The 18,313-nt window shown below is 33.2% G+C and overlaps 3 protein-coding genes across 3 annotated transcripts; all 3 read right to left on the reverse strand.

Annotated features, from left to right (window-relative positions):
• Nucleotides 1-225: 225 nt before the first annotated feature.
• On the reverse strand, nucleotides 226-676 carry LOC118753660. The gene has a single exon (XM_036488533.1). The coding sequence runs from the start codon at nucleotides 656-658 to the stop codon at nucleotides 251-253; it is 408 nt and encodes a 135-aa protein (XP_036344426.1). The 5' UTR covers nucleotides 659-676; the 3' UTR covers nucleotides 226-250.
• Nucleotides 677-1,076: 400 nt separating this feature from the next.
• LOC118753661 lies at nucleotides 1,077-1,412 on the reverse strand. The gene has a single exon (XM_036488534.1). It carries the CDS (start codon nucleotides 1,360-1,362, stop codon nucleotides 1,102-1,104), a length of 261 nt encoding a protein of 86 aa, XP_036344427.1. The 5' UTR covers nucleotides 1,363-1,412; the 3' UTR covers nucleotides 1,077-1,101.
• A 9,865-nt stretch (nucleotides 1,413-11,277) lies between these two features.
• LOC118753659 (cAMP-dependent protein kinase type I regulatory subunit) lies at nucleotides 11,278-16,726 on the reverse strand. Its single transcript, XM_036488530.1, has 5 exons — nucleotides 16,367-16,726; nucleotides 16,050-16,269; nucleotides 15,802-15,956; nucleotides 15,591-15,730; nucleotides 11,278-13,383 (listed from the first exon to the last, which is right to left on the reverse strand). Exons 1-5 carry the CDS (start codon nucleotides 16,658-16,660, stop codon nucleotides 13,299-13,301), a joined length of 894 nt encoding a protein of 297 aa, XP_036344423.1. The 5' UTR covers nucleotides 16,661-16,726; the 3' UTR covers nucleotides 11,278-13,298.
• Nucleotides 16,727-18,313: the final 1,587 nt, after the last annotated feature.

The following is an 18,313-nucleotide window of genomic DNA, read 5'->3' on the forward strand; positions in this document are numbered from 1 at the left end:
TAATATGCATATATGTATATATATATCGTCACCTGTAATGTAAAAAGACGTAACAACATCGCAACTGAAATGGAAAAAGTCATGACTAATATTTTTTTTTTTTAATAAAATTTTATGGGAGTAATTCGATGAAATCCATTATATAAATCAAAAAGTGAATTTTGAATTTTTTATTAGTTATGACTTTTTGCACTTCAGCGATGATGTTTGTTGCGTCTGTTTGAATTTCAGGTGACGATATGTACATAGATCACTGCGAATCCTCGGCTGGTGTAGCTAATTTGATATTTCCAAGCGCATTCATCGCATTTGCAAAGGTGACCGATGGACGCACCGCAGAACCCGATGGACGCACCACAGAACCCGATGGCCGAATCACAGATGGTTCTTGCTTGACGTTAAAACTCTCTACATTAAACGATGTTAATTTTGTGGTCGAAGTGGCAACAGATTTTGTGGAAGCATTTGCGGATTTAACCAAAACATTTGACTCGCAATCAATTGTATTTCGCGACATCTGCGGCGGCCTCTGCTTCATCTTGCGTCCACTGGTAGCATACAATTCATGTTCGCTGGTACAGCTCGATAAAGGATTTATCATTGGTATTTGTGATAGACGATCATAATACTTAATTAATTTATATTGCTCCTTATTCATGTTGCTCTTCTTGCCACACTTTTCGAGTTCTAAGGCCACATAGGCTAGGTAAGTTGGGGCCAGTGTGACAATGATACGCAGCGCTGCATGGGTGATAGCAGTTGGCGGGGACGGATATTGATTGTGATCGCGTTGAAACGAAATGTCGTCGATTGTGGGTGTGGAATGAGCACACAAACCATTGCGCAAATTCAAACAGCATGGAAAATAGTAATATGTTTAAAATTTGAAAATCGAAATGTACAAAATATTTAAGCATTAACAATTTTATGCCGAAGTCCACCATCAGCCAAGCAACAACCTTCATCAACTCAAAATCATATCACAAATTATACGTATGCTAGCTAGACACGTACGCCGAACACTGAAGGCTGCTGCAGCCTCTGGCCATACAACCTGAAGCACAACAATGGATCGCTGCAGCTCTATTCAAACTAGTAAATTTAACCTGTTTTCGTCTTGCGTTCATTTATACCAGACGTTGAGCGCAACAAAATGCTGCTATGAGTTCTGGTCGGCGCATTGTCCTTGGAATCCACACTCATTATGGTTGAGAGCGCCGCATGCGCCACGGGCAGATTATCGTAGAGGCATACATAAATTCTATGGCTGATGTAGACTACGATGAAACAAAGGATAATGACGAGCAGCGAAATGAAAGCGTACGCCAATATGGTGGGTATGTAGACGATAGTGTCCAGCATTTTTGTTGTTTATTGAATGATTTGCTCTGCACAAAATTTAGTAGTTCCTCTACCTCTACTAGGTAGGCAGTTTTTAGTTGATTTATTTTAAATGTTTGTCAATAAAATTTCAATATTATTTATTTATTATTGTCACTTGATTTAAATTGTTTATACACATGTATGTTCGAATAATGTTCTATTTTCAATTATTTCCAATGATCAGTTCATTGCAGTTCAATTAACTTCAAGCCACTTTGCGCGAAAACGTTCAAATTGCTCTCAAGTAACTATTAGCGGTGTTGACTTTTTCAATTGTGCAAACAGCATATAAATCTTTTAACCATATGTTCTTATTTATATACAAATGCATGCGCCTATAAACGAAAAGCAAAAACACAACTCTTCTTTTATCTCCGTTCCACGTAGTGTTCCGCTCAAACGCCTGCAAGTGACTGACTTTTCCTCCAATGCTTTGAGCATGGTTTTTTTTTTGTTTCGTTGACTGGCTCGCTTGTTGACTGTTAAGGAACATTCTTGTCCATTCATTGTCTCGTTTGTGCGCGAGAGTGCACCCACTTCTCTATCAGCAGTTGAGTGGACACAGAACCCGTAGAGCGTGCGCTCAGTGAGCTAAGTGGAAGTGGCACTGATTGCCATTATGCGCTCTGCACTTGCCGCTGTTTATGTCATTTTACCGTTGATGCACAGCAAACGGCTCGCGAGCGCTAAGTTCGGAAACTGGTAGGCCTAGTTGGTGCTATACGATTATGGTTTGAATGAAGCAATGCAGTTAAAAAAAAAAAATAAATGGCAATTCATTGTACGTTTTTTACTTTAATACATATTTATGTTTGCTTGCATTATACTCGCGAGTAGCACTTTAGTTAAGTACACTTGCGATCAGCAAATTAATCCAGCAACGTTTTTATAATTTTTTTTTTCATTTTTCGTTTGTTTATTTAATGTTTATTATTTGTTCATAAAGGTCTAGCTCATTATATAACAAACACCATAAAAATCGTCATTTCAAAATTTGTGCAAAAATTAAAAAAAATCTGCAAAGCTTCATATAAATTTTCAACCTTTTATTCAGATTTTTCAGAAGTTCTAAGTTGCTAAAAAATCGCGTTGATTTTTAATAATTTTTTTCTGAGAGTATTAAGCAGGTTTTTCCATCCAAAAAAAAAATTCTCCAACGTACTTTGATTGAAAAAAAAAAATGCGTGGAAAAAACTGCCCAAAATCAACGCGATTTTTCAACAACGTCAAACTTGCAGATTTTTTATAATTCTTACACAAAGTTCGAATTGTCGATTTATATGATGTTTGTTATATACTGAGCTAGACTTTTATGAAGAAATAATAAACATTAAATAAACAAAAAAAAATGCCAAAATTTATTAAAACCTTGCTGGTTTACATAGCTGACCACAAGTGTATATGTATGTGCATGTGTATGTGTTCAAATATAGCGATCGCAATGCACATAAAGTGTGCAATAAATTGCAATACATAAATGCCCATATCGCCGTCCAGCCATGGCGTATACGTAACAGAATTTCCGTTGCATGGGAAAGGTATGTGGTTGTGGGGTAATCTATAGTGTCTTGTAGTAAAGAATTTTCGCAAGTGGCGCCTTAAAAATTTTGGTGGATTGAGAAACTACTCTTCTGGTTAATATTTATTATGAGCTATATAAGTGATCCAGTACAACAGTAGCACTTATTCCGTTGCGATGGTCGTCAATGTTTGAAGAGGTCACAATCGAGAGGCTTCGTTGGCGTATTTATTGTAGTGCGCCCTTACGTGGTGGCAGGTCTTTGGCAGGTCTTGGAATTGGCCCAATACATTCCAGTTTGTCACTCAATTTCGATCATTTGATACATGTCGATAATTCGACGAATTTCAAAAAGACTAAAATTCGATAAATCAATAAAATTCGATAACTCGACTAATTTCGAAAATTTTCGATAACTGTGCTTTCCGAGAACTCGCTGTATTTCGATAACTCAAAAATTTATATAGATCGATAACTCAATAAACTTTTAATAACTCTATAAATTTCGCTAACTCTGTTAGTTTTGATAGATCCGTATTTTTTGAAAGCTATCGACGAATTTCGATAACTCGTTACACTCTAGTAACACGCTAAAATTCGATTAGCAGCGATAAATCGACAAACTTATATAACCTTGAAATTTCCGTAACTCGATATATTTTGAAAACTTTACAAAACTTCGATACGATGAATCGACAAATATCGGTAAACCAATAAATATAAATTTTCTCGATGCATTACGATAACTTTAAAATTTCATTAACTCTATAAAAAATATTAATTCAGTAAATATCGATATCTTGATAAACTTCTTTAACTTGAAAATTTTCCGTACTCACATAAATTTGTATAGCTCGATAACTATCCGTAAGTTTTGGCAACTCAATAAACATTGAAGTTGACATTAGTCAAGAACGCAGAACGTATACTTAAACGCAGTCTGTATACGCAGAATTTTGTCGATTACTGGAGCCCTCAGTGTTGCTTACTACAGTGTTGCCACTCATCAATGCCTTTTCATAAACTTACATTTTCAAATACAATTTTTCGTGCTACAATACATCGTAACTAAATATAATCTACTTAGTTTTCAACAAAAAACCTTATTCAATGGTAAATTGCAAACATTTTAAACGTATTTTGAATAGGAAGTTATAACTTGTTTACCATCTGCAAAACTGACGAAGTGGCAACCATCTATAAAAGAAAGAAATCAGCTGACACGGGAAAATCTAAATTCCGCAGACTTCTGCGCTACGGGCAACAACTACAGAAAAATTCTGCTGTGTTGAGTTTTCATTTACATTGCGCTCTGGTAAGACAGATCGTGTCAGCTGACTCGGGTTTACGTACCGGTAGGTTTACGTTCTTGACTAATTTCAGCTTGATCAATTTAAATAATTCAATACGCCGCGATAACTCAATAAAAATTTATAACTCGATAAATTTCGATATCTATAAACTTCGGCTATTCGAAAAATTTTGGTGACTTAATAACTTTCAATAACAAATTTTGTATGACTGAATTTAATTTCAATTAATTTTCCAACCCGCTCAATTACCCTGATCTAGGGATGTCAGCGGCAAAAATACACCGCCAGCAAAATAAAAAAATTAGCCGTCAGCAAAAAAAAAAATATTAAAAATCAACGCGATTTTTTCAGCAGCTTAAAACTTGCACTTGGTAATACTCAAAATTAACAGGCTATAAAAATCTATACCCGAAAAATTAAAAAAAAAACATTTTTTTCAACTTTTACTAAAATATTTCTTGTGTAGGTGTATTTCTGTTAATTTAGGTTATAACAGAGATAACAAGTTTTGTTATTAATATATTTTGGGCATGGCATTGCGAGGCGATAAGGCGTTAACGCGCATTTGACTGCATTTGAAGGCTTGTTTACATATGGATGTATGTATCTACATACATACATATGTACAAACGCACTAGTTCCGTACTGGTTTGGTACTAGGTAATTCGGAATCATGACTAGTGCGCGTTAATTCTCTTTTGCATGCTAGCAACTGGCGAATTTTTTGTGTTACGAAGTGTCAGTTCTAAATCGACTGACGAAAAAAGGAAAATTATTTTTTCAGAGTTATTTTTGGTTTTCCCATGGTAGAGATTTAAATCATGGTAAAAACATTACAAGGTAAATTCATTCTCTCAATTCGTCGGCCATGATTTTCTATTTCTGACGTTTGCAAGCATTTCAAAATCACTACTATCGCCTAGTTGTCGAAATTCGACATTTTCTACATACGCTTTTGAACTTCGCTTGCCAAAAATATTGACTCCTTTATGCCAATGACAATTTTGGCTGGTAGACTTAGCCAAATTTATAGCGAATTTACAGGAAAACTTGAAATCAAATTTTTTTAAAAGCTTTCGAAATAAGACCGCGACAGGCACCCCAATTTTCATTTATGAAAAATATACAAACATATGTATTTGTATGTATAGATTAGATGCCCAACGGTTCCTCACTGACCAATATGTTAAAGATATACATAATAATTCAGACTGTAAATACGTTTTTCGATTATACTGGTCTGAGCGACACTTGAAAGGCTAAAAACTGAATTGCCAACATCTTGCAATTTTATATGTGTATAGATGTAATAGGTGTATCAAATTCCATTGCCCTATCATAAGTGGTTCCAGATATAAGCGGTATGAGAATTTCAGTTTGTTTGGGAAGTGCTACGCCCCCTTTTTCAAAATCTACCACTTTTCACCATAAGTACGATATTGATAGCATAAATAGCTGTGTCAAATTTCAGGACGTTAGCATAAGCGGTGATAGAGATTAGCGATATGAGGTTTTCAGTTTATTTAGGAGGTGCCGTGCCCTCTTTTCGAATACCTACAATTTTTCGCCGTAAGTAGGGTATTTACTATTTATGCATCCTTGCCAAGTTTCAGTTCCCCAACGTAATTGGGTTTGGAGATACATCGGTTTTCACATTTTAGTCTGTATGTCAGATGCGGCGCCCCCTATGTAACGGGGTTAACATTTCTGGATTAGAGGAAGTTATGTTCTTTAAATCGGTGTATGTTTCATTGAAATCGAGTGAACTATGCCTTCAAAAAAAGGGAGTTCCAAAATTTTCTTGCGGCGTATAAATGTAAAATTGAAAAAAAAATGAAATTGTTCACAATTGTTGTTGTTTGAGATTGAAAATGAGAAAGTGTTTGTGAATTTGAGTCTGGAATTCTTAACCCAGCAAACACAGTTTCAAACGTTTGAGAAAAATGTATTTCTCAATTTGATATCAAATGTTTATCTCAAATGATTCTCAAATTAAAAACGAGGTTTGAATTTTACATTTGAAATTCATTTGAGGTTGATTTGAAAAAAGATGACAAGTGTCAAACGATATAAAAATGCGCAGTTAAATCAAAAATTGTAAGAATAAAATTAAGATCAATTGAAAAAAAAACAATGAATACAAAAAAATTTCAAAGAGAAAGCCCACAAATAGTGGATTTGATGTTTGCGCGGATTGAAGAAGCTGCAGCCCATCAATACGAATTTATTATAAATTACTTTATCTTAATTATTTCTTTTCTTCAAATCATTCTCAAATGTATATCAAACCTAATTATTAGCAGGGAAATTATATTGCTGGCAAACGTGAGACTGCCCCTCAATGGTATTACCTTGTTGCGTGTTATCATGTTTTAAATTGTTTTCAAAAAAATGGGTTTTCTATTTGAAATCAAATTTGTATGAATGAATGTAGGTACATTCAAAACTGAACATTTGAAAACACGTTTACATACCTGGCTGTTGTTGGTTAGATTCCAGAAGGTCCCCAGATGTTAAAATGTTTATACAAAATTTTGTTTGGTATTACCAAAATATGAAAACGCATCTTTCAAGTGCAGAATGAAAGCATATTTCATCGAAAAAAAAACCGTCAAAAAAGTTATTTAAAGGAAACAAGTCCCCCGCTGCATCCATTTTCGATAGTTCCGAATCAGTCGAAAATTTAAACAAGTTGCATTAATTCAAAAAACTTTAAAAACAACTAGAACTACTCCAAATCATATTAAAATAAGTTTCATGAAAAGAGCTATACACAATTCACAGAGTTTTGAGATTTCACAAGAAAAAAAAAATAGATTCCATTTTTTTCACGTAACGACATTCTCTTTTAATGCTTATATTTAAGGACCATGCGGTTCGATTGTTTTCAGTTTTTGGCTAAATATAGAGCAAAGTATGTGCTATACAAGGGTCTAAAAAAAGTAAAAGAAAAAAAATCGTCGCTGTTTTTGCAAAACCGCCCATCGACCAGTTGCAAAACCGCCGTTGTGGCAAATATGAGATTTGGTAACCCTGAACTCCAGCATCTAAATTTTGAGCGTAAAAATCGTTATTAAAACAACAGATTTGTAAAATAATAGCTATCTAAAATGCCGCTATCCGTTTTTTCGCTCTCCTATAAAATTTGGGTGCCGTAAGAATTGGGCGTGGGTGGTTTTACAAAAACATCGGCGAAATGTTTTTACTTGTTTGTATCTCATTGAAAGGCACGACTGTCACGTAAGTGACGCATGGAAATACCCATATCTTTTTCTAAACCTGAGATATTGCGCTTCGAAATTTTTATTATTACCTTCCTTTTATTAGCTCGGGATGTAACTATGTAATATTGATGCGCCTAAAAGATGCAGCGATTTCTATTCTCAAGTTACATACCAGATGACAGTACGAATGGCAATTATACTAGGGAGGTTTTAGTTTTTTAAACTATATTGTTTATTTTTTAACATAAATATGACGACGCCAGCTCGGAAAGTATTCAACTCGGAAGCCGCTGGTGGTAGCAGAGTAAGAGGGAGGCCCCCACTGCGTTGGAGAGACCAAGTTGAGAAGGACTTGGCTTCACTTGGCATTTCCAATCGGCGTCAGTTGGCACAGAAGAGAGACGACTGGCGTGCTTTGTTGAACTCGGCCAAAATCGCTTAAGCGGTTACAGCGCCAAATAAGAAGAGAGTGTGTATTAACTGCATAGTTTTAAAAGAACATTCGAAGCCTAGATCATTTTTTTTTTTAATTTCTCCTTCCAGCTTATAATTTAATAATAGTTCATTTCCACCAAACTTCAACTGCAGTTTATGCCTATACGAAAAAAGAGATTACAATTCGAAGGGGGCAATTGCTTATACTATGTACAAGAAAACTAAGGTTAAGCAGTAAATAGTAAGAAATAAACCTTGTCGATCATCCCATGTTAGAATTAATGGAACTTTTCTGAGCTCTTTACTGCAGTTAAGCCTTTGGTGGAAATGGGCTATAAGACAATTCCACAGAATTTACTGGAGTTAAACTAAGTTGGGGTTTGAACCTTAAAAAATCAAATGTCAAATTCAATATATGTATCTATGTATATATGTATGGGGGTTACCGGTGCAGAAAATGTTAATACATACCTCATTTTCTTCCACTTTCCAATCGAATTAAAAGCAATAATGTTTACATATGTATATATATAATACCCAATAGATCAATGTAATTATTTATTTATTGCAGTTGTTCTTCCTCTGTTGGTTTTAACAAATTTGCATAACATAAATTTACTTTTGTTTCTGGAAATTTCTTGTATGTACGTATGTATAAATCCTTTTTTGATTTCTTTAACTGTATTTTTTTTTTTTTGTTTAAACATGACATTTAAGTACCACAAAATACACGCAGACAATTAGGGCATGACTGTTTTTATGTTTGTATGTATGTAATACGAAGATATTGGCGCAGATATGAAATCTTTCAACAATGCACACTTTGGCATGCATATGTACTTATGTACATACATATGTATGTATGTATATGCATGTTTACTTATGTATTACATATCGTCGTTTAAAGTACAAAGCCGCGTATATGAGGTTGGATAAATTGATTTGTAGAGAGTAAAAATACTTATATTTCATAATTGTTCTCTCCTTTAAAAAGCAATCGCATTTCTGGCTAGTATATGACAAGACGAACGGATAAGGCTTGAGCCAAGAGCCTCGCTGAGGAAATCCAATTTTTGGCAAAACATGCAGTTGCGCAGTTTTGCAGAACGACGATACGCTGTTTTGTACATTAAACGACATGTACATATCTAAATGCTTTGTTACAGTATACAAGAAAAACCATTCGTCGTGGCTTATATTCTTGCTTTTGAGTAAATTTCACACTTAAGTATACAAATTTATAGAGATATGTAAGTGTGTAAGAATGCACCAGTGCACCTAATTGCTTTTAGCAAATAAACTCGAAAAGATTTGGATTAGTTTTTTCGTCATTACATACATGTCCATTGTAAATAGTAAATAGCCTTGCTGCCAATACATTTTCTGCATCTACAATGTTGCATATGTATGTGTGTATATATATACTTAAATACAGCATATACGAAAGACACATTGCTAGCGTTAATCTGTTGTTGTTTTTTTTTTGGTAATTGTGAAAATTTCATTTAAGTAAGTCAAAACGTTTCATACTTGCAAGAGTTAGTGAGCTGTTGTGAGTGTCACCATTTATGCAAATTTTGTATGCACTATTGTATTGTATTTGTATGTTTGCATGCAAGTATTTGTATACTTTATTTTACTTATTTCATACATATGTATGCAATCGTTATTATATATTAATATTTACTTGTGTCTCCGCATGAAACGTAAAGTCAAATTATATTTTTATTTTCATCTTAAAGTAGCTACACGTTCCTTGTTTTGTTTTTAAATCAGTAGAGTACAAGCATCGCATATGCAATTCAGTTCACAATTTTTAATATACATATATGTATGTATAGACGATGATTAGTTAGTATAAACGTTCGATAAATTTAGCTTGTATCAGTTGTTTCCTTTGATTTCAATACATATTATATTGTTAAAAACGGCAGATCTTCGAAATAATTTATAGCCATCGTGTGTTGCTACTAAATAAATCATTAACGAATTTAGCATACCGCTACAGCATATATATATATATGTATGTATGTATGTATGTACGTTTGTAGAAACGGAAAGTCACCATTAACGATGCTCAAAGTTGTCAGAACGACTTTCGTTATTCGTTTTATTGTGAATTTTTTTATTTTTAAGTTAACATTTCATATACTCTTAACCCGCCGGCGGGTGCATTTCTGCGACATTTAATCGCCTCTTTGACCATAGTGATGCCTTTTTTCATTGTCGGAACAAATCTCAATCGTACACGCCTCAACATGCTGACATTTCTTTTAGGTAATAAGTCCGCACAAAAGTATATGTATGTATGTATGTATATGAGTAATTGAGTACGGTTATAAGTAATTCCTTGGCTCATAAATACTATATAGTACGTTGGAAAATAATAAATCCAGTTAAAAAGGAAGATATGAAAAACAATTTTTCTATGGCTTTTGCATAGAAATGATCTCCTGCAGATAGGTTGGGGAAATTTGTTTTTCTCATAACCAAATTTTCTAAAATCTTAAAATTGCGAAACTATAAATTCAAAACAATTATTTTCTTTGTTTGTTGCTAAATTTAATTTTCTCACTTGCGAAGAAACCGTTCTCAACGCGAAAAACCATCCAACAGCGTCAAATTACTCCTCTACCTGAGCTAGAATTTGTAGTCACAAATACAACAGCAACAACAACAGCGAAAAATCCTGAAAAGTACAGAATAAATGCAGAGTCGCAAACAAACCATATTAATTTAGAAATGTCCCGAATAACCTCGAAAAAATTCCGAAAATACAAAAAAAAACCCCAAATTTCTCACACCAATTCCAAAAAACTACAGTTAAACCCCAGAGAAATAAAAAACAAAAAGTCGCTACAACAACAACAACAACAACAACAACAACAACAACAAAAAGTCCTGAAAAAATTGAGTCCAAAAAAAAAAAGGAAAAAACAAGAGTACAAAACAAAAAAATCCTAAACTATTCCAAACAATACCAAAAAGTTACAGTTAAAACTCCAGAAAAATAAAAGATAAATATTCCCGAAAAGTTCTGGAAAATGTAGAGTCGCGTAAAAACCACAGGGATTCTCGAAAGGTTTCGAAAAATATACCTAACAATAAAGCAAATACGAAAAAATCACCCAATAAGAGCCGTTTTTTGCACAAAAGGAAATAAACAAGAAAATAAAAAATCGCAATTTCTTGCTCGAAAGAAGTCATAAATTCTAGAAGCAAAGAGGAATCCTATGGTATATACGTAAAACATTGGTCTTTTTGATTTCAAAATCGAAAAATTACTTTTATTTACAGCGCTAAGAAAATTCTAAACATATTTCCTGGTTTTACCTCTTTTAATCAGGTATAATGGTTGGAGTTATGCAACAAATAAATTTTTGATTGTTTCACTTCTTTCAACTTTGGTTGAGGCGAGAACATTTAACCAGCCTATCTGAAAGGAAAAAGTTTGTTCCAATCTTCCTTTTTTAATTTTTTTGCAATGATTTTTCTGCTGGGTTTATCATTTTGCAACGGAGTGTATATATACGTATGTATGTATGTAGTATAAGTTAAAAATAATATGCGATGGATTTTTAGTTTTTTTTTTAGTTTACATGAAAAGCGCGCCAGCACTATAATGTTTTGATATATGTACGTACATAAATATATGTACATATATATATGCACGTATGTATGTATGTATGCATATCTTGACAAACGTTTATACATATATACGTACATATTGATACATATGTTTTACTCCATGTTAGATTGTATTAGTGTGCTAGTTTATGTCCAGAGTGCAAAATATGTTTCATTTCAACACAAACGACCATTTTTTGTTAGGCGTTTTCAGTTAAAGTCGCATGAAATTAAAATAATTATGTACATACATGTATATAATAATACATACAAAGATTAAAAATGTTAAAAATTTAAAGTAGTGATTTTTAAGAGTCTCGTTTGATATTTTAATAATATTTTTTTTTTTTTGATTCCTATAATCCCTTTTTGTGTTTTATAAATATTTCCTCAAATTAAAACCTTCGCATTTAAAACATAAAAACGTACGCCTTGACATTTTTCACGCGCCTTAAATGCATTTTATCGTTAGGATTAAGGATTTTGGTTAACATTAATGTATATTTATATGTATATAGTAAGTTGTTGAAAAAGGTAGACGCATGGAAGCTAGAGAAAATTGTATAGGCGCTAAAAAGTTATAATTTAAATTACACATATAGCGAAATATAATCAGTTCAAGAAGGGCTTTATTTAATTTTTTGATTTAAAAAAACAACACGTTAGCAAAGCGTACTAAAGCAAATTAAAAGTTATAAGCATTTAAATTAAAAAAAAAAACAATATTCACATATATCGCACCTATTATATAGGCACGCGTATATTTTACTTATTTAAAATGATAAAAAGGCAATGAAACATAAAAGCTGCAAATATTAGTAGTTAAATACGAATATATGTAAAAAATAAACCAGTGCGAATTACAACTATGAAGAAAATTAACTGTGCCTGACTGCCACCATTAAAATGCATATGAAGTATTAGAAAGAAAAATAGCTTTAGTACAACTGTAAAGGTTTATATTTTCGAAACTAAACACTTAAAAGTTCTACATATTTATATTTGAGTTTTAATGAAAGCAAATCGGTTTAACATACATATTGAATTTCATTAAAGAACAATCCATACGCAGTTAAAAGTCAGTAAAAGATTGAAATACATACATCCAGTGGATTCACAATATTTTAAATTTTTTTCTTTGAAATTAATTGGTAGTGATCCATACAAATTACGTGATAGCCCACTATCGTGTTAACCACCTATATATATCGCTCACGCTTTATTTATATCGTAGCAAAAAATCATCACTCACGTTCGAAACAGTGCATGAAAAACATACAAATTATGCACAATGTTGCAATGAGTTTTGTGCTTGTGTACATTGTAAATGCGCGCGTCTTAGTGTGCAAAGTGCTAGAGTTGTCGTTTTCGCTAAAACATACAATTAGCCATTTATACACAAGTGGATGCATAAAGGTTTATGTTTTGGTTGGTAAATTAGGTTTGCTTTTCACCAAATTGTATATTTTTTTAAATTGCGCAGATCTTTCAACAGCCCATGTTGCTTCTCTGCATTTGCTCAGAGTTTCAATTTTGTATCCGTCTAAAAAGTTCAATTCCCTTTTTACTTTCTTTTTTTTTTCTCTTGCTTTTGATAATTACTTGTCTTTGCTTCTATTTAAGTATAGATTTTTATATTAAACTTTTTTGTTTTATTTTCCGTTGATTTAATTTCCTTCCTTCTGTAAAATTTCTCTTCTTCCATGTTTAATCCGAACAACTATAAAGTCACTGCCTTCGTAAAGATTCGTTCTATGCATGTATGTAATTGTGGAATCTTTAAATAATTTTGCTAATTTAAACAGATAATGAAACGAAACTGTTGTATTGCGTAATGTTACGCTTCAAAATGTCGGCACAAGGTCCTAGAACGCGTTCAAATCTGTAAAAATGAAAGATAGAAGTTCCGCATTAAATAAATGTAAGAGAAAATTTTTAAGATCATCTTGAATTCCATATATACAAGTGCATACATATGTATAGGTTTCTCTATTTCAGGGTTTCGAAACCGCATGCTTGTAATTTGACATTCATCAAATTTAGCTTAACCATTTTACATCTACTACAAAAGTGACAATTGCAGCATTGCTGCTTTCGCAAATAAAAAAAAAATGCGCTCTTTGGAACAGTTTAGAATTATCTAAAAAAAAAAAGCAGGTTACTCAAAACAGAAGGTCGCGTGTGGGTGCTACATGAATTATTGCAAAGAAATTCGCTTGACCGAATTACCATCAGTGAAATGTTGCCGAAAAGCAACGAAATCGAATAAAATTTGAAGCGAATAATTACGGGAAATGAAAAATTGATTTAATACAAGAAAGAGCAAAGCAAGTGCTCATGACAAACGACTTCGAAGCCTGGATTGCCGGCCAACAAGGTTATGTTGAGTGTTTGGTGGGATTAGAAGGTGATACGATCAATTTGATCTTCTACTGTGGACAACGCGACCATTGAAACGAAGGAATAACAAAATAACGACTAGATGAATCGGACCAAATTGACGAAACTTGGATGGGAAATTTTAATGAATCCACCGTATAACCCGGACCGGTCTTACTTCCATTTGTTTTTTTTTGCCGATAAACCACAGAAGTTCTACATCGATGGAATTATAAAGCTAACCGAAAAATGGTAAAAAGTAATAAATAATAATAGCCATTACATATGTACTTGATTAAAAGAGATATTTAATTAAAGGCCATTTTTAACCGACTTCCAAAAAAGGAGGAGGTTATCAGTTCGGCGGAATAATTTTTATTTTTAATTTTATTTTTATGTATGTTACCGCATAACTTTGGACCACGTCAACCGATGTCTCAGAGGTGGTCCCATACTAATCTGGTTAAGATCCGATCAGTGGATCATGAGATATACATATATATACATATATATTTTTTCATATGAGAATTGAGTCGGTTTTTTTTTTGCTAAAAATTACTTGTCATAGTGACGAATTAACTCTTATTCGGCAGTTAACTACAGGTTTTCAATACAAAAATTTAAAGTTAACTGCCGAATTTGAGTAAACTTACCACTGTGAAAATGGCAGTAAGACAATTTTTTTTCAAAAATTTACCCAAATATCTGCGGATACTATTCATATGACCCAATATTTATGCAATGCAAATTGATAATATTAAGTTTCTTAAAAAAAAAATAAATTGCGTGCAAAAGTAATGCACGGCATTTATGAAATGTGCGGTTGTTTTAAAGCAGGGTTGCGCCAACTTCATTCACAAAGGCCCCAACTAACAAGTTATTTTATTTTACAGGAGAAGCAAATCACATTATAATGGGAGTATTAACAAGTAATATTTAAGCAAAAAAAAAACCAACTTCAATTCTCATATCAAAAATTTAAGATCATCGTTAATTTCTTCATGATTCAATGATCGGATTTAAACCATTAGTACGGGATCACCTCTGAAGTAACACCTTTCCTTTAAAAAAGAATTATAGAAATCTGTTAACATGGTCCAAAGTTATGCGGTAACATACACAAAAAAAACTCCGATGAATTGATAACCTTCTCCTCTTTGTGAAGTCGGTTAAAAACAGGTAGGGCTTTTTAAAAAATGGCATGTAACTCCCGTTATTTTTGGTACTAGCGCTCTAAAAATTTGATTCAAGGTGTATTTTAATACACCCTACCAAAATCTGTGAAAAACGCAGTTTCGAAAAAAGTTTTGTGAATTGAGGTAACGATATATACATACATAGCTTTGGGCTGAAGTATTTTTTGCTATTCCGAGAACGAGGTTGTTTTAAGTTTTGTTGTAATCAAAGGCGGAAAGGCAAATAGCGGACACAACCAATGGCTACTTTAAAAAAAAAAAACCGTTTGCTTTGGCTTTAGAGAAATCTGAATTCGACCGACCAAGTCTCACTGAATGCGTTAATTTCTTTTAAGGTATCACATGCAAATCTATGCTTTAATTATGCAAAAATGCGAGAGTTGAATATTTGAAAACAATATTTTTATTACTCTGAAAACTGGTGCTTCATTTTTTTTTAGAAATTCTTTCCCTTAGCTAATAAGAGCTACCAATACGTATGTCTTTTGATTTTTTAAAATTGCACTATTCTTACCTCGCTCTATCCAATTTAACACATTTTAAGGGACCTCTTGCAACCACAGTAGCTGCTCTGGGGCGATCTAACAGCAAAGCAATTTCACCGAAGTAGTCACTTGGACTTAAACGTCCAACCTCGGCGGGCTCATCCCCTTGCTGTAAGTAAAAAAAAAATCAATTCGATTAGTAATAATAATTAATTAAGTATACAACACCTCAATTCTTACCTCAGCTCGTCGTTGAAGTACAACAGCGGTACCATCCAAGATAATGTAGAAATCATCACCCGGTTCACCTTGTTTAACAATTGTTTCACCATCTTCGAATGAGACTGGTTCCAGTGCATCAGCTATAGTGAGACGCTCCCATTTATCAAGACTCTCTGTGAAATTCAAGAAATATACACACATATGTCATGAGAACTGCCACTGAAACAAGAATATATTTGCATTTAAAACTATAAACAGCAACTCACCCAAAATTGACACACGCGACAAAAATTCTTCGTACATTTTCCTTTTGCGTATAGTAGAACCCATCAAAATTCGTCGATAAGAATCACGATCGATGCCCCATAGCTTGACATCGGTTTTAGCTCGTACGGTAGCTGCACGTGGTGTACCATAGATGAGCGCCAATTCACCAAAGCTACCACCTTCGCCAATTGTTGTCACCAATTCAGAATTAACAAATACCTATAGAGTAAAAATAATGAAATCGTTTTGTTGTTGTTTGCATACATATATGTACAATGGTTCCGCTACCGATTCATTAAACGGCGCTCATACTCACCTCAACCTCACCGTGGTCAATAACATAGAAATTATCACCTTCATCACCTTGTTGAATGATATTTTCACCCATTAAATGCGTCACTGGAAACATTGCGTCGAAAATGTCGGAACGTTCATTTTCATCCAAATGCGAGAATAGGACGTTTTTGGCAATAGCCTTAGATAACGCAGCCATTGTTTTGTAATCCTTGGGTACAACTTTCTTCACATAGCTTGTGGCGTCCTCTTCGGTAACAGGTTCCGCTGATATGCCACCACGTCGGCGTACCGGTGGAGCAGCCGTATGTGGCATTGGACTGAGATCTTCGAAATCATCTGGACTGGTCACCTGTTTGGTGGCATCAAGTTTAACTTGTTCCTGCAACAAGAGAACAGAAAAGAGAAACTAATTAGTTAAGTTTAGTATTTTATTTGAGTACGAGTATATGTAGGTAGTAGCTATTGTAAGTAAATATGTATGTACATGTGTGTGTGCATACGTTTATTGTACATAGACTGAATCACTTAGTAAATAGCAAATTAATCAATCAATCAAATTCAACAAAAACTTGTTATTCAATGCGATTAGCAAATCGCTTATGCAATTAAATGGAGACAGACGTAGGCTTGTAAGCAAATATTGATATTTAGTGAAGATATACACACATACATACATACATACATACAACTATGTAGTAAGTATAAATTTGAGTGTGCTTACGCTATTGGAAAATTCAACGGATAGCTATGTAAATTATGAGCTGTTATTAATTTGTAAACCTGAAAAGAAATACATTCCGCACAAATGGTTGGCGAAGTTTTATAAGGACATTTTATGTGTATATATGTATATACATACAGTTGTCCACAAAATAATAGGAGTGCGATATTTTGACCAGTTTTGGCTATTTGTCTTTTGTTTATTTAATGTTTATTATTTTTTTATAAAAGCCTAGCTGGCTATACAACAAACACCATATAAATTCAGATTTTAAACTTTGTATAAAAATTATAAAAATTTTGCAATTTTTCACCCAAATTTCAAACTTTTTAATCAGAATCTTTAGAAAAAATTCTGGTATGCAGTTTTGTAGCACATTCAATTCTAGTCTGAAGAAGTGCAAGTTTCAAGCGGCTAAAAAATTTCGTTGATTTTTGGCAATTTTTTTGCTGGCAGTGTCCCCCATATAAAAGAAAATTGTCGACATACTTTGTATGGAAAAAACGTGAAACACCTTTAACCAAAAAAATTCTCAAAAATCAACGGAATTTTTTAGCCGCTTGAAACTTGCATTTCTTCAGACTAGCAGTGTCCCCCATATAAAAGAAAATTGTCGACATACTTTGTATGGAAAAAACGTGAAACACCTTTAACCAAAAAAATTCTCAAAAATCAACGGAATTTTTTAGCCGCTTGAAACTTGCATTTCTTCAGACTAGAATTGAATGTGCTACAAAACTGCATACCAGAATTTTTTCTAAAGATTCTGATTAAAAAGTTTGAAATTTGGGTGAAAAATTGCAAAATTTTTATAATTTTTATACAAAGTTTAAAATCTGAATTTATATGGTGTTTGTTGTATAGCCAGCTAGGCTTTTATAAAAAAATAATAAACATTAAATAAACAAAAGACAAATAGCCAAAACTGGTCAAAATATCGCACTCCTATTATTTTGTGGACAACTGTATGTATATACATATATACACATAAAATGTCCTTATAAAACTTCGCCAACCATTTGTGCGGAATGTATTTCTTTTCAGGTTTACAAATTAATAACAGCTCATAATTTACATAGCTATCCGTTGAATTTTCCAATAGCGTAAGCACACTCAAATTTATACTTACTACATAGTTGTATGTATGTATGTATGTATGTGTGACGTTAAGCAATACCACCAGCTCCGTCAGAATTGGAAAATACCTCTCCGAGCCGTTCGCCACAAAACGGGGTTTCAGACAGG

This window comes from Rhagoletis pomonella, unplaced genomic scaffold (genome assembly GCF_013731165.1).
Source record: "Rhagoletis pomonella isolate Grant_MI unplaced genomic scaffold, Rhpom_1.0 Rhpom_scaffold_02719, whole genome shotgun sequence".
In the NCBI taxonomy this organism is placed as follows: Eukaryota; Metazoa; Arthropoda; class Insecta; order Diptera; family Tephritidae; genus Rhagoletis; species Rhagoletis pomonella.

What these genes read in the sequence shown, in the direction of transcription:
- LOC118753660 (XM_036488533.1), bottom strand. Translation starts at nt 658, where the DNA reads ATGAATAAGGAGCAATATAAATTAATTAAGTATTATGATCGTCTATCA.
- LOC118753661 (XM_036488534.1), bottom strand. Translation starts at nt 1,362, where the DNA reads ATGCTGGACACTATCGTCTACATACCCACCATATTGGCGTACGCTTTC.
- LOC118753659 (XM_036488530.1), bottom strand. Translation starts at nt 16,660, where the DNA reads ATGCCACATACGGCTGCTCCACCGGTACGCCGACGTGGTGGCATATCA. An exon ending in TTGACCACGGTGAGGTTGAG is followed by an intron (nt 16,270 to 16,366) that starts GTGAGTATGAGC and finishes TTTACTCTATAG; the next exon opens with GTATTTGTTAATTCTGAATT. An exon ending in GTTAAATTGGATAGAGCGAG is followed by an intron (nt 13,384 to 15,590) that starts GTAAGAATAGTG and finishes TCATTTTTACAG; the next exon opens with ATTTGAACGCGTTCTAGGAC.